At 45.5% G+C, this 21,381-nt stretch overlaps 2 protein-coding genes across 3 annotated transcripts in view; both read right to left on the reverse strand.

The window, feature by feature from the left end:
* The window catches only part of LOC115595755 (NACHT, LRR and PYD domains-containing protein 14-like), a 965,684-nt gene that overhangs the window by 769,475 nt on the left and 174,828 nt on the right, over positions 1 to 21,381 (reverse strand).
* kiaa0930 lies at positions 1,876 to 21,144 on the reverse strand. 2 transcript variants are annotated; one of them, XM_030440614.1, is made up of 11 exons: positions 21,028 to 21,144; positions 19,817 to 20,251; positions 11,490 to 11,638; positions 9,488 to 9,592; positions 9,332 to 9,409; positions 9,149 to 9,250; positions 8,149 to 8,289; positions 7,078 to 7,266; positions 5,727 to 5,886; positions 5,479 to 5,634; positions 1,876 to 5,149 (listed from the first exon to the last, which is right to left on the reverse strand). In XM_030440614.1, the coding sequence occupies exons 2-11, from the start codon at positions 19,959 to 19,961 to the stop codon at positions 5,109 to 5,111; spliced, it is 1,266 nt and encodes a 421-aa protein (XP_030296474.1). In that variant the 5' UTR covers positions 19,962 to 20,251; positions 21,028 to 21,144; the 3' UTR covers positions 1,876 to 5,108. The 2 variants fall into 2 exon arrangements, with proteins under 2 accessions (XP_030296474.1, XP_030296473.1); XM_030440613.1 differs by having other exon boundaries at positions 20,805 to 21,099.

The raw sequence follows: 21,381 nt of genomic DNA on the forward strand, positions 1-21,381 counted from the left end.
AAACTGAGTTTTTTCTCATACTCTGAGCCAAAAATCTCCACTTCAGTAGCACTTACATACACCAAACTTTCCAGTTTTATTCCTATCTATATTCTGAAGGTTTTAACAGAGGGGTTTGTTCATATATCATTCAGAGCCTGATTTATAGAACATTTTCTTCCTAAAAACAGGGCGAATTTATTTTTTTTCTATGGCATTTGACAGTTTTTTCTGATTTATGATGTAAATCATAAATCATGATAAAAATCCAAATCCAAAAATCCCTCTGTAAAAACCTTTGGCTGTAATATGTCAACAAAATGAAACAGGACTTTTGAACCTGGCTTTATCCAGTGTTTAGATTTCTGTTCTGGAAATGTTTAATGAGATAATGCCTCATTTGCATATTTAAACACACAATTTCAGAAAACTCATAAAACAAAAAATTATTGTCATAATGTCAGTAATCAACTGGGGAAGTTTCATGGTGATATATATTAGTTAAAAAAATGTCCCTGTTCTTCACCTGTAGTGTCTCCCCTTAATAAACTCATTATGCTAATTATGCAAATTGCCCAACATGCAACTTTTAGCAACCAAGTTGAATTTCATCCACTAGGCCTCTATAGATTACATTTCAATCATAAAAGTTTATAGGAAACTAGTCGCCGCCCCTCACAACAGCTTTGTTCTCGCAGCTCCTGCAGACAGAGCTGCCATCCTCCACCAGCTGTCCTGAGCATTCTGAGAACAACCACAACGCCCAGACTGCAGATTTTGTTTCTTTGAAGATGGAAAAATGCAGTGAGCGCCGCTACTATCACGTCCTCCCTCCACTATGTCTTCTTCACTACATAACAAGCGCACGCTGCACGTTGCACGCTGTGCATGTGTATCTCGTGAGTTTTCTACACCGTGGTTACCGACCGCGGCAGTTACCATGGTAATTAAAACTTAAATGGTAGCCTTCACCGTTTTTACCGTGACACCGGTAACCGTTACAGCCCTTGTCTGATGTCTGTGGCTGTCGGCCATTTTGTTTTCAGTATCATTATTTAAGGATGATGACAGGATTACTCTAAAAGTACACAGTAAAAGTACTTCATGTTATTCATGTAAGTATTCTAGGAAGTACTAAGTTCAGCAGTTTATGAATCTTTGACTACTGATGGAAACAATGTTTGTTTGTTTCTCACGTCGTCTTTTACTTTGAAATCCGGAAGGATCCTTCGTGATCCCTTCAGTTTATTACCGGGAATAATGACTGTAAAAGTCTCGTATGTTTCATGGTTCTGACTGTGAGACTGCAGTCTGACCCACAGTCAGAGCGGGTTCAGTACCATTACCGTAAATGTTAGTAGATTCGCGCACTGGAAAAAAAGGTGCGTCTGATTTGACCAAGCTAACATGAACCACGGCTGTCTGGACCTGCAGATGTTCCTGTTTGTCCTGCGCTGAAGTAAAGTCAGCAGTCAGTTAACAGTTAAACTACATCAGCACCATAAACATTTTCTCTTCGGCCCACTTGGTTCAAACAGAACCAGGCTTGGTTCTGAAGGTCACCCAAACAGCAGATATTCAGACTGAACTGTGCTGTTGATGCTCAGATACAAACAGAAACTCTCAGCTGCTGGAACATGTTGGAAACAATCGAACGCTGTAAAACTTTTTACTCCGCTGCATTTATTTAAAGTGACTGTGTAAATTCAGATCATTAATACTTACAGATAAAAACTGCTGAGCTGCATATTAAGATATTAAAATCAGCTCATGAAGCATCAATACTTCTAATCCAGTGATTTAAATCACATTATTCTTTATTAATGAGCACGTTTAGGACTTCTGCTGTCAGAACTTTTTGTGCTTGATGATGCAGAAATCAAGAAAACACACGTGTCAGTTTTTTCTGCTAATGTGTATTTCAATAAATAAATACAGTTAAATGTACACACAGTTTGGAGACGAAGCAACAGAAGAATGAATGAAAACATGCACGTTTACTGTGAGTGTGTCAGAGTGTGTGTGTGCATCTGAGTGTGTGTGTGTGTGTCAGAGTGTGTGTGTGTGTGTGTCTGAGTGTGTGTGAGTGTCAGAGTGTTTGTGTGCGTCAGAGTGTGTGTGTGTGTGTGTCTGTGCGTGTGTGTCGTGATCACAGCGATGAATTGATGTAAAAACACGTCAACGAAAAAGTTTTTAACAAACAGGTTTTCAAAAAGGTTCTAAAAGCGTTTTACAGTGCAAACTGTCATTCTGCTCGTATCAAACGTTTCTCAGTTAAAGCCGTCGTTTATATTGATCAGCGTGGATACATTCAGCTGGAGGAGCTATCAACTACATCATCATCATCATCATCGTCTTCATCAACACTGAGGAGGCGACTCGTCCCGGTGGAAGAGCTCACAGAGAGAAACACTGACTGACTTTGATCGATGGCTTCGTCTCTGACTGACGACCAGTCACAGATAATAACTGATCAATAACAACAGCTGACTGACTGACTGCAGTGAAGACACCAGACACCAGAACCTGCGACCGAGTCAAAGTCACTTCAGCTTTAATCACAACTTCCATTTAATGATTAAAGATTAAAAGTGTTCGACTGTTGTGAGCAGTCGATCTCTGCAGACGAGGTTTCACTGTTTACAGACAATTTAAATAAAGTAGAACTAAATAAAAATGTAACAAATGAATCAACGAGCTCACTTCAGTTCTCTTTGGTTAATCAATAACAACGTCAAATGTTTCCACCATCATCTGACTTTAATGACAGTTTAGTGTTTTAATACTTCACATTTCACTGAGAAGAGTTTTCATATTTATTTTATATTAGTTTGTATCTGATGTCTCTGAATCTACAGTGAGAAGAAGCTCAACGATTCACTCAGCAACATCCAGCCTGTAATCAATAATCAATAATCAGTCATCTGAGTTGTTAACTGAGTTTATAGAAAGAAAAAAGAAGATGCAAATTAAACTCATTATTCTAACTTTCCATGTGAATATCTTCAGAAATGGTCAGAAGGAAAGAAGAAGTGTTCAAAGTGTCCAGAAACAGTGAAGACGCTCGTCACAGTTCTCAGAGCCGATCCATCGAGGTGAACATTTGATTTATTTATTTAATTATTATTTTTTTTTTAAATTCTCAAATAAATCCTGATTAAAATCGTCTCGTCCGTCACACTGACATGATTTCTCTCCCAAACAAACTGCTCAGATTTTTTCTCTGAATGTTTAAACAATTAAATCAAAATCATCAGAATTCATCTTTATGAAAATGTCGGTTTCATTTTCTTGTAATATTTAAAGTTTGATGTTTTCTGATATATTGATTATAACTCTGCACGGACAGATTGGGACTCTGGGAGTTTGTGACGGACGTTGGTTGTGACTCTCGGATCACGTTGGAGCGTGGCGGTTCTGATTCTGGTGTCTCTGCAGACGAGCAGTGAGTTGATCTTTGGACGCCTCGCTGGTCGCCGTCTGACAGTTTGTTGGAGGAGAAAGACGTAAACGCTGCGTACAGTCAGATTTAAGGCTTCAGGACGCAGCAGGAGGAAACATCAGCAAACATCTGGAGCCAATCAGGCGGCTTCGTTGTGTCACTTCCCGTTTTTTTACCGATTCCCAGTTTTCCCTTTAACATCCTCCACTGTCGTCACTTCAGTAGTTTTTCAAGTCACTTCCAGTTTGTGAGTCGCAGTTTTTAAACAAAGAGCCGGTAAAAAAGTCAAAGCTGGATTATTGTGATTCTTTTTTTTGTCTTTTTGTTTTATTGTTGTGGTGAAAAAAGTCGACGGGACGAATCATCACACGGCTCGGGTCCAAACGAGAAGTGAAGGAACAAACAAACAAACAAGAACTTCTCTGTTTGTGGAGGCGGAACTTCAGCACGTGTAATAAACTTCTTTATAGGTCCAACATGTCGGTTCTGACCCGTCACAGACCCGTGGAGAAACTCAACCGTCGTAGTGAAGTCCGAAAGTCCAAAACTGAGCTGACTTTGTGATGTGGAGTCAAAATAAAGAGACGAGGACGAATTATTTTCACATTATTCTGTCGTGACGAGCAAATATTTCTCGATGGCGTCACTTTAAATCTGATCTCATGTTCCAAGTCGTTATCGTCAGACACTAACTAATTATCTTCAGATACTAAGTTACTGTTTTGAGATTCTAACTCGTTATCTTGAGGCAACTTCTCATTATTTGAGACTGTAATTATCTCGAGCAACTCGTCCTGAGCGACTGCAGATTCTAACAGATCATTTTCAGATCTCAACTTATTTTACAGCATTAATGACACGATAATAATTTCGGGATGTCTTTGTTTTCATCTCGTTGTCAGATGAACGACGTCAGGTTCCGTCAGACGGCCGAGCTCGTCGGTCACTTTTGACTGAATAAAGATTAAATCCAGTTTCTCCGTCACTCAACATTTAGAAAACACTGACTTTAACGAACTCATCAGTTAACGAGCTGCTGAACGTCACAAAGATAAATGCTGCGTGTGGTTTATAATGTCGGTGGCACTCGAGCACTTCGGGTCTTCCGTCTGTCAGAATCGTGAACACAAAGTTAAAGTTCTGATGAGGCTTTTTCCTAAAAGAGAATCTGGGAAAATATCTGTTCCGACCCGACACGACGGCGGGTTCTAAATGTTCTGTGTTCTCCCCTCACGTCTGAGTAGATATATTAAAAAAAAGAAAACAAACTCCACGAGATCCAGGACGAGTGGAACAGAACCAGAAGGTGAAGCGGGCCCTTGGGTCGAGGCGTCTCAGTGAGTAAAGCAGCAGGATATTTACAAGAACACACACATTCTTCACTTCTCCTCCTTCCGGGTCAGAGTTCAGCCAATGCCTTTTGTTTTTTCACATCGAGGTCATGTGATCCCGACGCCGGGCCCGTTTCCACGGAGACGACCTGGGACGCAGCAGGAACTGAAAAGAAGAAGAGGCACTTCTCGAATGGCTGGTTGGTTTGTGGTCGTCTCCTCCGACTCGTCTCCAGGTGAAGCAGATGTTGGACACCAGGGGGCGCTGCTGTGGTCTGTGGCCCGATGCAGGAGGCACTTGGTAGTGATGCTCTGAGGGAGTCCGGCTCGGCTCGGCTCGGCTCGGCTCGGCTCGGCTATGTCATCAGGATCGGCTTCTGCCGCACCTCCAGGATGTCTGAGAGAGGAGTGATGTCACAGTCAGCTGGAGTACAGACAGAACGCCGTGATGTCACATTCTGACATCATGAGATATTTAATCATTTTGACTCAAAACCTCTAACAATCATGTCAGGATGTTTTTGTTTTCATCACATCACATCCAGATAAACAAACTAATGATTCTGTCAGAGTTTCACTACGTTATCAAGTTTGTTTTAACTCAACAACTCTTTAAATCAACACATTTGTTAATGGAGTCTGGTGACAGAAGCAGCCCATCCTGTCACTGTTCACCGTCTCCTTTCAGAACTGATCAGTCAGGTGTTCTGTTGGCAGGTAACACACCTGTGGTGATGCGGTGCAGCGGCAGCGTGACGTAGGTCAGGTGTGAGTAGAGCAGGAAGTAATCTTCGGTCCGGTTGAGTTTGAGCCAGGAGCCGACCAGCGAGCGACCGGTCCCCGACAGAGAGCGAGAGCGCAGGTTGGTGGTGGTGTGAAGATCTGAAACATCAAGACGGGTTCATCACCTGAAGGCTGATGTCTGAACACCTTCACAGAACATTAAATGATGAAACCAGTTTGTGATCCGGTACCTTCGTCTTCCTCCTCCCTGAAGAACTCCTCGCTGTCGTTGGCAGAGTGAGACTTCTTCATCTCCGCGTTTCTGTTTCGGGGAACTTTCCGTCTCAGAGACGGAGAGAAGAAGGAGGGACGGTTCCTCTCCGGAGTCGGAGGCGTGCTGAAGGACGTCACCTGCAGAGAGACAACAGCTGTTCTGACCCGCAGCAGGATGACGTGTGGAGACAGAACGCATCGTCACGGAGCAGAGCGCAAACTGTCTAGCTGTGATGTCATAAATCCTGCAGATGTTTTGCAGTTTTTGGGGGACTGAAAACTTTGAAACCAGTTCCAGAATATCGTCCTATGAAAAGCTTTAATGACGTTGTCGGCCTGACAGCTGCACCGACAGGACGACAACGGGAGCGATGGCGGACGTTATTCTTTGGTGTTTAATGGCAGCGTTACAGCGCCTCCTACTGGCCCGACACGCACACAGCAGCTTCTTAGTTTCTGCAGCTCCGTGTACAACAGGGTCGTTTTCACGTTTACACTTTTAGCAAAACTGTAGTCTTGTAAACAGGATGTTACAGCGATGAACGTGAACTCTGCACATGCCGGATGGATCATTACTTTGATCGTCAATTAATACATTTGGTCGATCAAATGTTCAAAAACAGAAAGAAAGGAATGTCTTGTTTTGTCAGATTAATATCCACAAATCAGAAATGTATTGATTTACTCGAGCATCTGACTTAATTGATCAAAAACCAAAATAGTTGCTGTTTGATTTTCTGCCAGTCAACTAATCGATTCATTGACGAATCCGTTCAGCTGCCGCGGGCTCAGAACAGAGTCCAGTTCTGTCTCCTGCTGGTTCCACAAGATTAAATCCAGTCAGCTGATTCTCAGTTCTGGTAAATATGAATCTACGATAAATAAAAGAATGTGTAGTTTCATCGTGACCTCCAGCAGCCGACTGTGAGACACATCTGGAGGACAGACTCTTAAATGATGCAGAATCCGGTCCAGCAGCATTTATTATTGATCCTGACCTGATTCTGTGTCTGTGTGGAGGCTGTACAGTCGACTGAGGGCTTCTGGGTTTTTATTCTCTTCTGTTTCTCAGCAGCCGCAGACAAACAGGAGGAAGTGAAGCCGAACTGCTCGTCAGTAAAAACGCCTCAACTTGTAAACAGATAAACGGGAAGTGTGGAAGTTCCTGACTTGTGAAATGTGCAAACATCAGGCTGGACTCTGAACACCAGCTCAGAGCTGAACTGAGTCTGTTTCTTATATTCTGTTCGACGCAGCAGAGAGACGATTCTCTGCTTTGTGGTTTTGCACAGTGACAGTACAGACTGTTAGAATAAAAAGCCTCCTCACCCTCTCGTGCATCGGCGACACCTGGTCCTCCTCGGTGCCGCAGGGGGAGGTGTCACCTGTCGGCACCCTGCTGACGGCCATCTCAGCGTGACCTTTGCCCTGCGGACCCTTCATCCTCACAAACTCCATGTTGTTGTACTTGTAGAAGCCGAACGACATCCGCTGAGCCATCTTAGCAGCAACGCTCACCTACAACACACAGAGAAGAGCGTCAACATGGAGTCAGGACCGATACAGCAGAGTGTCTGTTACATATGTGTTTAATCTGAACACGTCTGGTAATTAGCACAACGCTGAGTGCAGAACGGAGCTTTCAGATCAAACTAATCCAAGAAACATTAAGTTAAAATAACATTTCAGATGTTGACATTAATATTATTTAGTATTCAATAAAAACTCCTGTGTGACATTAGCCATTTAGCTTAATGCTAGCATTAAAAGTTCAATATGCTAACAGTAACCTTCTGCACTGAGACATAAACACTGACCTGCTAACATTAGCATGTTAGCATTACATGTTATAAGACCTTAGTAGCTGAAGTGATTCTTCCATGTTCGCATCACAACATGCTTCTGTTAGCATTTCAAGATGCTAACAGTTTTGATTCTCTAGTTAACAGTGTTCAAAATGTTAGCATGATATAGCAGCATTAGCTTTAACAGTATCATGTCCAGATACTGAAGACAAAAAAAGTGTTTCTTTTGGTTTAATTTGTATTAAACAACAATAAAGTTGAGTTATTAAAAACTTGTGCTCAGAATCTTACGTCAATATAACCAGCAGCAGTTTATCACACTGCTAATGCTAGCATGCTAACCCATGCACAGCTAAATTAACATGATATCATTTAGCACATTAGCTTGTAATCCAGCGAAATGAATTTGAGCATAAAACCTCATTCTTCACCTCAGGGACTGTAGATGGAGACACAAACAAAATGTATGATTTAGCATTAGCATTAGCCAGATGGTGAACATGGTAAACATTACACCTGCTAAACTTAGCGGTATCATGTTAGCATGCTGCTGTTAGCATTTAGCTCCGAGCGCTGCCGGCCCTCAGCCTCTCACCCGGTTGTCGTAGACCTTCTTCAGCGCCTCGTAGCGGATCGAGCCCTGGAAGATGACGCCCTGGAAGGTGTTGCTCTTGTCGCTCGCCACCAGCTCCACACACACCATCTCCCCCTCGCCCACCGTCATGTCGCTGAACACCTGCACAGGTAATAAAGATGTGTTACTTCACCTGTGGAGACCCAGTAACCCTTCACTTCCTGTCTGTACTCCGAGTCGTCTCCACACACTGACTGTTGGCATCGACTTGTTTAACTGTGAACACAGTTGTTTTTCGCTCCGAGCACCAAAAAGCTGCTCATCGATTTCCTCCCGGGGGTGAAATCTCTGATCTGCAGTCGACCAATAAAACAAGGTGCTGATGCAGGAGTTTGTTTTTAAATGGAGAGAAAAAGCATCATGTCACACTTCAGTAAACCAGAAGCAGCTTGTATCTGCTCATCAGCTGCCGTGGAGTCAGTGAAGGCATCACGACCACTTGGAGTGTTTCTCACATTTAATCAGTTGATCCGCGGGCCCTTACATTCACACTTCTGTCCCAGTTTGGGCTCTTAACTGTCCAGAACCTGCCAGTAGTGGAAGAACCCCAGCTGGACTTCAGCTTAACATGACAAAGATGTTGATCAGACGTCTTCAGTCAGAGCAGGCCGAGTATTCAGAGCGTTTGTTGTTTCCACACTGAAGCTGAACTCTTCACTGTAGCTGCTGAGCTAACAACATTAGCATGCAGCCTGTCTGAAGTGTTTGACTGCATGTGGAGGCTTTAAATCTGCTCTGAGATCAGTTAGTGATGTGTCCAGAACTGTTCTGCGGACGACAACACTCATCGTATCCTTCAATGTATTTGCATTACTTTGTGTTAAGCTGTCAGATAGATGTAGTGGTGATAAGCTCAGTGTTCCTCTGTACGATGTAGTGAAGTGACGTGTGAAGCGGCTGCATGTTTCTCTCTTTCTCTTTAAGGTTAACGTCGTTCTGAGCGTGACCCGGCTGCACTTACCTCCTCAAAGTTGTCGATCATGAAGAAGATGTTGGGGTAGCTCATCTTGGACTCCTCTCCTTTACTGTCCATGGCGTGTTTACTGGGAGACGCGAACACTTCCTGTGAAACATGGCAGACATGAGTAATGAGACCTGAATCTGCTGAGCTGATCTGAGAGCAGCTCCAGAACCGGAGTCCTACCTGACATTTCTTCTTGTGGATGTGGATGTCTCCTGCATCTGAGCGCGTGCAGACGGCACACGTCACCACGTAGTCCAGCTGGAAGACAGAACAGATTTCAGGTTATCGTCGGTGAACCAACAACCAGAACTTTGTTTTTGTGAAAGCGTCACCGACCTTCTGCAGGATGAGGTTCAGGTAGACGCTCTCCTCCCAGTCGATGTCGGGGTCACCGAGGCCGGGCAGCTTCTTGGAGTCTCTCCTGTAAACCTCCACCTCCACCTGAAACACAGCCCACACGCTCCATCAGAACCAGCTGCGGGTCAACCTGAGTGCAGGTGTCCAGGATCCAGGAGACTTCCTGTCACAGCAGCGTGATGTCAGACGGAGCGCAGAGACTCAGAGGACGAGCTGCTTTTACTCTGACAACATCCAGACTAAATTAAACATGCAGCCACTCTGTGTACAACATGTTCTGAACATGACGACGATTCTTCCAGCGTCCAAACAACGTCTTGTTTAAAAAACCCAGAAAGACACTCAGTTGTTTAATATCCTGGACAACGATTCCCATCGAGTCCATTAATGGTTCAGTCTATAAAATGCTCATCACAGGTTCCCAGTGACGTCTTCAAAGTACTACTCTTCTCCAACCAAGAGACCAAAACTCAGAATCTTAATTTATTGGCAGAAATGACAAACACAAGCAGCAAATCTTCACATGGAACCAGACAACGTTTGCCTGAAATGATTATTTGATCTAAACAGCTGACGATTAATAAACTTATTGTGACTGTAAAAATGTTCACGTCAACATAGAAGCTGTAATTATGAACGATGAACACGCCTCACATCAACCAAACTCCATTCAATTTTATCTATATTTAACAAATACCGTGTGTGTGGACGTTTGATAACAACATCTTCTGTTGTGTGTGATTAAATATTTAATACGAGTTCTTCTCTTTCATCACTTCTCTCGTTGAATACAAACAGTAAATAAACTACTTTCACTTCACGATCCTGTTTTATTGTCCGCTCACGATCGACTCTGCTCACGGCAGGAGGAAGTGAAACATCCACACAGACGCAGAAACATTTCAAACATTTCACACATCGTGTCGGCCTCCATTTTTATTTTTATCTGCACGACATCAGCAGAGAACTCCAATCTGCTGCTGTTGAAACGAGACGAGATGGTTTAACAAAAGATCTTCTGTGATGTTTTACTGCCGTGTGTTTCCTCCATCAACACACACACACACACACGCACACAGCGTCGCCGTGGCAACCTCTCCCGCTCTACATGCTCTGTGAGTGATATGCGTCGTGGCGTGGAGACCTCGTATCTCCCTGCAGACGAGAGGCTTCATCAGGTCTGTTTAAATAAAGATGTGGAGGAGACGAGCGCTGAACAGACGACCTCCACGTGTTTTAACTCAGAGTTAATTAACCACTGATGGAGAAATTCTACAGACGTTTATTAAAAACACATCATATAAAGACGTGTAGCAGTTTTTATTTCAGGGAATCAACTTTGTATCTGAACGGATTCAAACTGTTTGTCTTGATTACAGATTAGATGATCGGATTATTGATCATCGCTCTTCTGTTTTATGTGATAAATTATGCTTAAAGTCCATCAGTAACATTAGAGGTGCTCATCGATCTGTTCAGAGGTCAGTTCATAGTTTATCTTACAGAGCTTCAGAGCTCTTCAAGAAGGTCCAACTGACGAGTTCTGACCCGTTCTGAGGGTTTTTTATTGTCTTTGTATCACAAAGTCATCCTGCAGGAATCAAACCCACAACCTCCTGTAACTCTGTCACTGTTAATCTTTCAGTTATTTCACTGTGAACTGATTTATTATTTAGTCGATGACGTGTGGAAGGAAACTGTCTTCAAATGAGAGTCGGAAACCAGAAGAACAGAAAGTTCTCTCACTTTGATTTGTTTGAAAGGTGTTGTATCAATAAAGTTTGATTGATTGATTGAATGAGGATGTTCTGTATGTGATAGATCCTACAGAATTATATTGAAGCCTCACTGATAAAGCTAAAACACGTTTGAGAACCTGGAAGCAGAACGTTCTTCATAAATGACTGGACTGATTAATCGATTAGGAGAATGACTGATGAACGTTCCGTCTCTGAGCTGATCGGGGATCAGCGCTCGTCACCTTTTTGCCCTCGCTGTCGTCCGTGCCGACGTAGGCGAGTTTCCTGCGGACGTAGAACAGCATGTCGTCCTGTCGAGGAGCCCACTTCTCCATGAAGTACGTGGAGAACATCCAGGTCCAGAACACGATGCGGTCATCTTTAAAACAGCCTGAAGGAACAAACACACACAGAATCAGAATCAGAACCATCCTGACAGTCAGTCGACCCGCCTCCTCCTCATCACTCAGATCCACTGGATCATCTCATGTTTGTTCATGTTGAAACAAAACTTCACTGTAAACTTTACAGACTTTATTTGTTCCTTTTAAAGATCCTTCCTGTTTTGAATCTTGTGAAATGATCGATAACATTAACAGTGTCAGACTAAATGAACACGTCATGATGAAGATGAGACTCTTCCTCGGTGGAGGTGAAGGTGTGTGAAGTCTCTTTCTCTCCGGCTTGTGTTTGAATCGGCCAATAAAACAGCTGATCAATTATTCACACTGCTGGATTATTACAGTTGCACGCTCTTATTTTGAAAAATGACCCCTACGCTGTGGAGGAAGCTGAGTTGCGGTCGATGGCGTTTCAGATGTGGACCACCTGCCCTCCGTCACCTCGGGGGGGGGGGCTCTGCACCTGCCTGCAGCCCGGCAACTGTTGCCAGGCAACCAGTCGGAGGATGACATGGCATTTAGTGAAACTTCCTGTCGGAGCAGCTGGACCTCCGTCTGACCCTGAACATCATATTTACATTCAGTAGATCCGGTTTTATTCCTGTGTGCTGATCCGACTGTACGACTGTCTGTGATTGGTTCCATGTTCAGCTGGAAGCTCCAATCAGCAACAAGCTGGACAGTTTAAATCTCCAATAATGATGTTTTAATGTATTTGTTATTATCACTAGTCTTTATTCTTTTATAACATTATTTAATATAGATTTGCTTTTTATTCAGATTCTGTCAGTTATGTGCAACCAACATGGCCGACGCTGTCAGAGTTTCCTCTGGTACCAGTCAGTAACAGTCAGTACCAGTCAGTACCGGTCAGTACCAGTCAGTACCAGTCAGTACCGGTCAGTACCGGTCAGTACCATCACTATGTGTCTTTAACTGCACATAATCTCGTTCACCTTTGATCCTCATCAGAACACGTCAGCTGCCTTCATCAGGACGAGCTGCACCGGGTCGGTGCTGATTAACTTCATCAGGTGTAACTTTATCGACAGCAGCTCAGAGTGACGACACACGATGAGCACGAAGAATATAAAACGGGCCCGGACCTCCAGAACTTATGATTGGATTTACTTGTGAGTTTGACAGGATTCATTCAGAGACCAGAAAAAAAAACACAGTCTGATTTAATTGTGCAGGCTGGAGTTGAATTAGGTTAATTAAATGCTGGACTGTGACGATTAACCTCGTTTGCTTTGATCTCATCAGCTTTGATTCATTTAAACACCTGAAGGTCACCTGGTGGAACAACGTGAGATACACAGCGACGACTCACACATCCACTGTTCTTTAAGAGTATCACTCCGTATGTACGGAAGCCTGTGGAGGACAATGTTACATTTATTATGATTAATATCATCATTGTGATGGAAGTGCTACTGCATCATGGGAACTGTAGTCTGTGATGGAATGCAACCATTTGATTTTCAGATAAGAGACTTCCCATCAGACCAGGACATTAAATCAGCTCTGTGTTCAGGCCGACAGCCAATCACGGCTCTGTGTTCAGGCCCACAGCCAATCACGGCTCTGTGTTCAGGCCCACAGCCAATCACAGCTCTGCGTTGAGGCCAACAGCCAATCACAGCTCTGCGTTGAGGCCCACAGCCAATCACAGCTCTGTGTTCAGGCCCACAGCCAATCACAGCTCTGCGTTGAGGCCCACAGCCAATCACGGCTCTGCGTTCAGGCCCACAGCCAATCACAGCTCTGCGTTGAGGCCCACTGCCAATCACAGGTCTGCGTTGAGGCCCACAGCCAATCACAGCTCTGCGTTCAGGCCCACAGCCAATCACAGCTCTGGGTTCAGGCCCACAGCCAATCACAGCTCTGCGTTCAGGCCCACAGCCAATCACAGCTCTGCGTTCAGGCCCACAGCCAATCACAGCTCTGCGTTCAGGCCCACAGCCAATCACAGCTCTGCGTTCAGGCCCACAGCCAATCACAGCTCTGCGTTCAGGCCCACAGCCAATCACAGCTCTGCGTTCAGGCCCACAGCCAATCACAGGTCTGCGTTCAGGCCCACAGCCAATCACAGCTCTGCGTTCAGGCCCACTGCCAATCACAGCTCTGCGTTGAGGCCCACAGCCAATCACAGCTCTGCGTTCAGGCCCACAGCCAATCACAGCTCTGTGTTCAGGCCCACAGCCAATCACAGCTCTGCATTCAGGCCCACAGCCAATCACAGCTCTGCATTCAGGCCGACAGCCAATCACAGCTCTGTGTTCAGGCCCACAGCCAATCACAGCTCTGGTTGTAGAGGGGAAACGACCTCTGGCCTCCGTCCAGACAGACTTGGCATGAAGGACGCTCTTCTGGGACGGAGGTGAGACGTGAACACGACCCGCTGGCCAACAGAACACCAGAAGCTTCCAGAAACACTCGAGCCAGAAGAACTCGACGTCCACTTAACCGGCTTTTTGTCTTCAGTATCTAAAGTCGTTAAAATGAGCCAGACCGTGAAAACACTCACATTAATGCTCGAGTAACAGAATCTATAATAACGGTTGTTTTACTGTATATCTATATTCTCATCTCACTCTCGTGTCTTTATTCTGGTTGTTCTGGTTTTTAAAGTTTCATTTAAAGGTGTTAAAAGTTTGATTGTCTGCTGAGCGTCCGTGTTGATCTGGAGTGAAGCCGCTGTGCAGCAGCCTCAGAGTCGACCATGAAGTCCTGCTCTATTTATAGCTGCGCATCCCGTTTTAAAAATACATCAACTGTGTGATGAAGCCGGCGCACCATCACTCAGCGTCTGATGAAAGTGAGCTGAATCACCCAAAATCTATGGCTGCCGGCACCGGGGGGGAAATATCACGAGCCGCTTCGTCCTGTCGGGTTCTTCATCACTTATATAAGACTTGGTGGGAGCGGGCTGGTGCTCCGTCACAGCTCCAGTGACCTGGATGAGAGGATGAACCGGAGGATGGATGGAGGGATGGACCGAAACCTCCAGCGGTGCCTGAGACACCGGGTCAAAAGTTCAGATTCTACCACAGCTCAGAGTCTGTTATCATTTATTAATAAGAGTTATTTTGTCACGACGTTGGCGGAAATTGTTATCTAACAAGTTACTTCAAAGACAATCAACAACCTCAAGAACCACCTAAAAACCATCAGAACCACTAGAACCACCTGAAAGACCACCAGAACCTCGAACTCCTTCTTACTGACCACTGGAGTCACTTTGAGAATTAGTAGAGACTTCACTGGTGGGTAAAGTATTCAGAGCCTTTAATGCAGTAGAAGTACAGGAACCACACAGTTTAAATACTCTGTAACAAGTAAAAGTTCCACATTAAACATGTTAATCGAGTAGAATCAGAAAGTTGTTCTCAAAGTGGCAACAAACCAGTTGGACTTCCTAAGAACCACCCAGAGGACGTTCAGAGAGGTCTACAAACTCCTGAAGGACGACTAAAACACTCCAAAGGAACCAGAAGAACTTCTCAGACCACCACAACCCACAACAGGACCTCTAGAACCTTCTCCGTGACCAGAACCTGCTAAATTATCACTAGAACTTTCTTAAATTAACAATAGAACCCCTTCATGATCACTAAAACACCTAAAGGGTCGTTAGAACTCTCCTAATGGTCAGTAGAACAACCAACAGACCCCAGAACCTCCTAAAGGACCCCCTGATCCCAAGAACCACCTTGCAGACCTTCAGAACATCCTCAGTGACCACAAGAACTACCTGGAGCAGTAGTTCACTAACTGGAAACAGGAAACCAAACCATCCACAGAGGAGACCAAAATGTTTTATCACACTTTTCTTGACAATCATTGACCCGTTCACCGCTTCACGACCCGGGACACAACTCAAAGGACCCCATAAAATATCAAATCTACCTGCTAGTGGAACTAAGTGTATATATGTAGAACATATCTCTCTGTTTTAAGAGGCCACATAGTAAAAAGGTTGGAACCACTCAGACTGAGGGAACCTTTAGAATGATTTAAGTTGTGATTATAACAACTGCAGTAACGTCTTCACTTCTGACTCACAACTCATTTCACTTCCCAGCTTCTGAAACTTTTCTTTAAATACAGAGGTTCTGTTCCGACCCATGTGACTTCTGACTGCGTCGCCTCCGTCATGTGTTCAGGCTGAACGAATGACGGCGTGAACGTGTCATGTGATGGTGGAACTGATGACAAACAGCAGGCGTGACGACAGGATTCATCTCCTGCAGGGTTCAAACACGCCGTCCACGTCTGAACACTCGTCATATATCCACACAGTATTTTAAATCTGGATTAAACTGCATGGAGTTTGGTTGACGTGAGGCGTGTTCGTCTCTTCAGTCACTTTTATATTATCAAGTGTGTCGTCGTATCACAGCTGCCTGCTCGTGTGTCGACAGTCTGACATGATGACGTGTTTCAGTCGCTAACTGCAGTTAGCATCATCCTGCAGGATATAATCTCTGTGACAAACACAAGTTTATTAGACAGACACCTTCATTTTCACAGATGAACTTAAAATCACTTGGTCTGTCTGTGGATTTGTGCTCACTGGATTCTGTTTCAGGACTACAGACTTCACGTCTCTACAGAGCTGCAACGACAAGTCAACGGAAAGAAAGTTAATCATCGACTATTTTGATCACTGATCTCCAGAAACGCTGTCAAACATTCTCTGCTTCCTGCTTCTTCTTCCACAGTGACTGACGACACTTCTGCTGTGAGGCTGAAGCCGTTTGAAGACGTCTTTTTACTGTAGAAAGGATGAATCAGCAGATGAGCCGCCGGCGACGGTGATCGTCGGGTCGCAGCCGTATTTACAGACACTTCATCAGCGTCACGGTCTGAACACGTGAACGTTATCTACAGGCAGCTACACAAACACAGCTCAATGTAAACAGATGGGAGCCCCCCCACTGAGCCGTCCTTCTGTCTGCACACACACACACACACACACACACACACACACACACACACATCCAGCAGGACGCAGCTTCATGCTGGAGGCTGAAATGAAGACGAGGCTTCACAAAGACACTGAATCAAACTTCAGCAGCTGCATTAAATATTCAGCAGGATTTGTAATAATCCGAGTGAGTCAGACGATATTTTTACTGTACTGTAACACGGCGCTCGGTCACGTCAGCAGCGTGCGAACAGCAGATCCCAGAGCTGCTTTTATCGATCGATCAGAACAGAACGGCGTCCGCTGATGTGGGTGTATTTATAGCAGGCAGCAGAGCGACACACCGGAGACCCAGCAGGTAATTAAACCTGAATCATCCACATCGTCTCTGGAGCTCAGCTGGAGGAAAAGAAGGTTCAGACAAGATCTGCAGCCACAGAACAGACCGGCACAGACAGAACCGCTGGACCCAAACCTCCAGAACAAGACTCAAGCTGGGATAAAGCGTTAGTGAGTCTGTAGTGCAGACCTGGGTCACAGAGGACCACCAGGGACCAGAACCAGCAGGGACCAGAACCACCAGGGACCAGGACCAGCAGGGACCAGGACCAGCAGGGACCAGGACCAGCAGGGACCAGAACCACCAGGGACCAGGACCAGCAGGGACCAGAACCAGCAGGGACCAGAACCACCAGGGACCAGGACCAGCAGGGACCAGGACCACCAGGGACCAGGACCAGCAGGGACCAGAACCACCAGGGACCAGGACCAGCAGGGACCAGGACCAGCAGGGACCAGAACCAGCAGGGACCAGAACCACCAGGGACCAGGACCAGCAGGGACCAGAACCACCAGGGACCAGGACCAGCAGGGACCAGGACCACCAGGGACCAGGACCAGCAGGGACCAGGACCAGCAGGGACCAGAACCATTAGGGACCAGGACCAGCAGGGACCAGGACCACCAGGGACCAGGACCACCAGGGACCAGGACCAGCAGGGACCAGGACCACCAGGGACCAGAACCACCAGGGACCAGGACCAGCAGGGACCAGGACCACCAGGGACCAGAACCACCAGGGACCAGGACCAGCAGGGACCAGGACCACCAGGGACCAGAACCACCAGGGACCAGGACCACCAGGGACCAGGACCACCAGGGACCAGGACCACCAGGGACCAGGACCAGCAGGGACCAGGACCAGCAGGGACCAGAACCACCAGGGACCAGGACCACCAGGGACCAGGACCAGCAGGGACCAGGACCAGCAGGGACCAGGACCAGCAGGCTCCAGACACAACACAGCTGTGAGACAACAAGATGGCCGCTCACCTAGAAGTCTGAGCTCAACCCGCTCCACAGCAACACTTCAGAACCAGAGGTCCAGTCCAGTCATCAGCTCCTCCCCGGCGCTGACAGACAGTCAGCTGACGTCTGACAAGCCGAGTCCAAGATAGTGGAAATGATCTCATGTCATGTGTTCTGATCTAAAGGCTCGGACAGGACAGTGATGTCACACAGACGGTTCTACTGGTTCTGATACATGCTAGGTGTGCTGGTTGACTCTGGTCCGGGCTCAGAACAGAACTCAGTAACTTCTGGAGCTTCTCTCTCGTTCTTTAACATCGTGTGACACTTTTCTTTATCTGTTCGTCTTCTCAGAATAAATCCTCCATGTGTGTCTCAGGTGTGTTCAGACGGCTGGTCTCTGTCAGTGAGAGCGACTTCAGCTGGATCCTAATAAAAGTTCTGATCCAGCGGTTCTGAATGGGTTTTCTGATTATATGGGTTCAGGTTTAATGAATTACAGGGCAGTGTTGGGCCCTGGTGGAGGTATACGCTCTACTGTGTCCCACACAGACCGACAGTAAAGTTACACTCTGGTGAAGGTGAAGTGTCTCAGGCCGTCTGAGGAGTTGAGATGGAATCTACTGATCAAAGTACTGATCAGATTATTGATCAGATTATTGATCAGAGTGATTAAATGTTGATGTGCTGCAGCTGCTGAAGACGAGCAGATAAACTGAAGCCTGTGAGCTGTGATGAAGTCACCGAGAGAACAGAGACGCATTATCCTCACACACACACACACATACGCACACACGCACACAGACACACTCTGTCAGCTGCGTCTGAATTTACTTTTGTTTTGAATGATCTTGTTTATTATTTTTAGCATTTCATTTTCTACTTTATTTAGTGATTCATTCTGTATTTTATGTTTTAATTCCTGTTTTTTTTTCTGTATTCCTGAGATGAAACAAAAATACAGAAACAAAGTGTAAATCAACAAATACAATAAATCAATTAAAGGCACATAAACTAATCAATGCCTCCAGTTATTGTAAATGTTACTTTTGTGTTTTTAATGTTATGTTATATTGTTATGTTTTATTTATATTTATTCACAGAAACATTTATTGATTTATTTCTGGCAGTTTTAATCCTCTATAATATTATGAGACAATTAGTTTGACATTAAGCTTTTTTCTGATTATTGATTTGAAATAAATTGATTTGTAAATGTGCGTCTTTGGCTCTGCTGCAGAATGTAATCTGTAATCTGTAAAGTAACTAAAGTTATCAAATAAATGTAGTGGAGTAAAAAAAAGTACATTATCTGCCTCTAAATCTGTAGAAGAGAGGAAGAGTAAAGTAACAGAATGGAAATACTCAAGTAAAGTACCTCAAAAAAGTATTTAAGTAAATCACTTGCGTACATGTACATGAAAGTAGCAGGAAATGGAAAGTAATCAGTTACTTTCGACCCTCAGTCACATCTTCAAACCAGTTGAGTAAAAGTATTAGTTACATTCAATTACTCAGATGTAGTGGAGTAGAAATATTAACTACCAGAAAATGGAAATAGTAGAAATATCTTAAAACTGTACTTTAGTAAAAAGTACTTGTGTAAATGTATTTAGTTCCATTTCCTCACTCAGATGTAGTGGAGCTGTATAGAAAGTAGCAGAAAATGGGAAGTAATCAGTTACTTTCCATCAGTGCTCACATCCTGAGACTAGTTGAGTAAAAGTACTCAGTTACTTTGGACCCTCAGTCACACCTTGACAGGTGAGTAAAGTAACGGAGGAGTTGTGAGGCCTCAGCTTTACTCATCGTTGATTAACAAACACGTTAATGTTCCGGGATGACAGCGTTCAGACCGGAGCAGGGGACCCCGACACGGAGCTCGTGTCCGGGCCACAGTGCACACGGAGCGGGCGCAGCAGCTCACCCAGTCCGCTGACCTCCTGGCGGATGTTCAGTCGGTTCCTCTCGTCGGCGATGGCCTTCAGCATCTGCTGCAGGGAGCCGTCCAGCTCTCCGTTCTCCTCCTCCGCTGGCCCGACAGCCTTACACAAACCGGGGAAGGACGCCATCTCCGAGCTGGGATCATGACAGTCCGGGCTAACAGCTACCGACGGCACCGGTTCACGGCAGCTAGCAGGCGGCTAAGAGGAGCGCAGGAGCGGGGAGCAGCAGCAGCAGGAGGGGGGGGGCCTGAAATGAATCCCGGATCAGAGCCTCGGTGTGGCGCTGCGGACCTGCCGGGGGCCGGGACCGGTCGGCTCTGCTGAGGTACCCGGGGCAGGAGCAGGTAGGTCGGGCAGCTGAGGGAGACTGTGGTCCTTCTGTTGTGCAGATCAGCTGGAAACACCCCTCACACTTCCTGTAACAACACGAGGCTCTTAAAGGGCCAGAGCACCTGAAACACCGGTCACACGCTCACACAGGTGTTACAGACGATCCCGTCAGCCGGAGCATTCAGTGACCGCGCCAGAGCTTTATAACAACGACTTAATAAATAAACATTCTGCTGCACCTTAGGGTTCAATTAACGATTATTGTCGATGTCGATCAATTTTATTCTTCAAATTTAATCTATTTTGTTCAGTAAAATCTCGAGAGTGAATCTGTTTTCTGTCTTCCGGTGCTCAGCGGCTCATGAATCAAACGCACCCCCGTCACATTAGCTGCTAGGCGGTATGAGCAGGACCGAGTCCCCGCCCGCCCGGAGGAGAGGAGGAGGAGATTAACATGTGAACTCGTCAACAACCTGTTAATTAGTTAAAAGTTCGCTCCTCGGTTTGCGGACTGTGTTTAAATTAGCATCCGGCCGCTGAGAGGGCTAAGTTAACTACTGTTAGAGCTAGCTAACATTAGCCGGGACTTACTCCGGACTCTTTCTCTGTTTAACTTCTGTTATATGACGGAATAATTACCGGAGGGTCTCAGGAGACTCTCGGTGGTTCGCTGGAGGGACGACCCGGTGGACCGGGCTGTACTGACCCGCTCCGGTGAATCATCACGACCTGTTTCACATTAAATTCTCCGTCGGTTAAAAAATAACAAACAGGTGTTACATCGATTTATGTGACCCTGTAGATCCTGGGACGCTTCAAATTAAACAGTCGTGACAACATCTGGGATAATCCCCCTGTTTACCTGTCATAAAAACACCTGGAGCTCAGGTGATAACACAGCTGAGATTACTCATCAGGTCACAGGACCTGGTGGCGAACCGCCCGCCCACACGGGTCCTCGTTGCTGGTGATCCGGGCTGATCAAACGAGCGCACCCTTTGTTCGAAGACAAAAGATGACGTCATTGTCTCACGAGTTGCGCTGACCGTCTTGTTACCTTCACGTGTCCCTCGTAAACCTCAGCTCCGGTCGAGAGAAGTGGCATTCAGGTGCTTTTTCTACATTTTAGTTCTGTCTGAAATATTAAATCCGTGTGTTCTGGTCAAAACAAAAAATCCATATTATTGTTATTTTATTTGTGTTTTCTAATTAAAAC

Source organism: Sparus aurata, chromosome 14 (genome assembly GCF_900880675.1).
Source record: "Sparus aurata chromosome 14, fSpaAur1.1, whole genome shotgun sequence".
Lineage (NCBI taxonomy): Eukaryota > Metazoa > Chordata > Actinopteri > Spariformes > Sparidae > Sparus > Sparus aurata.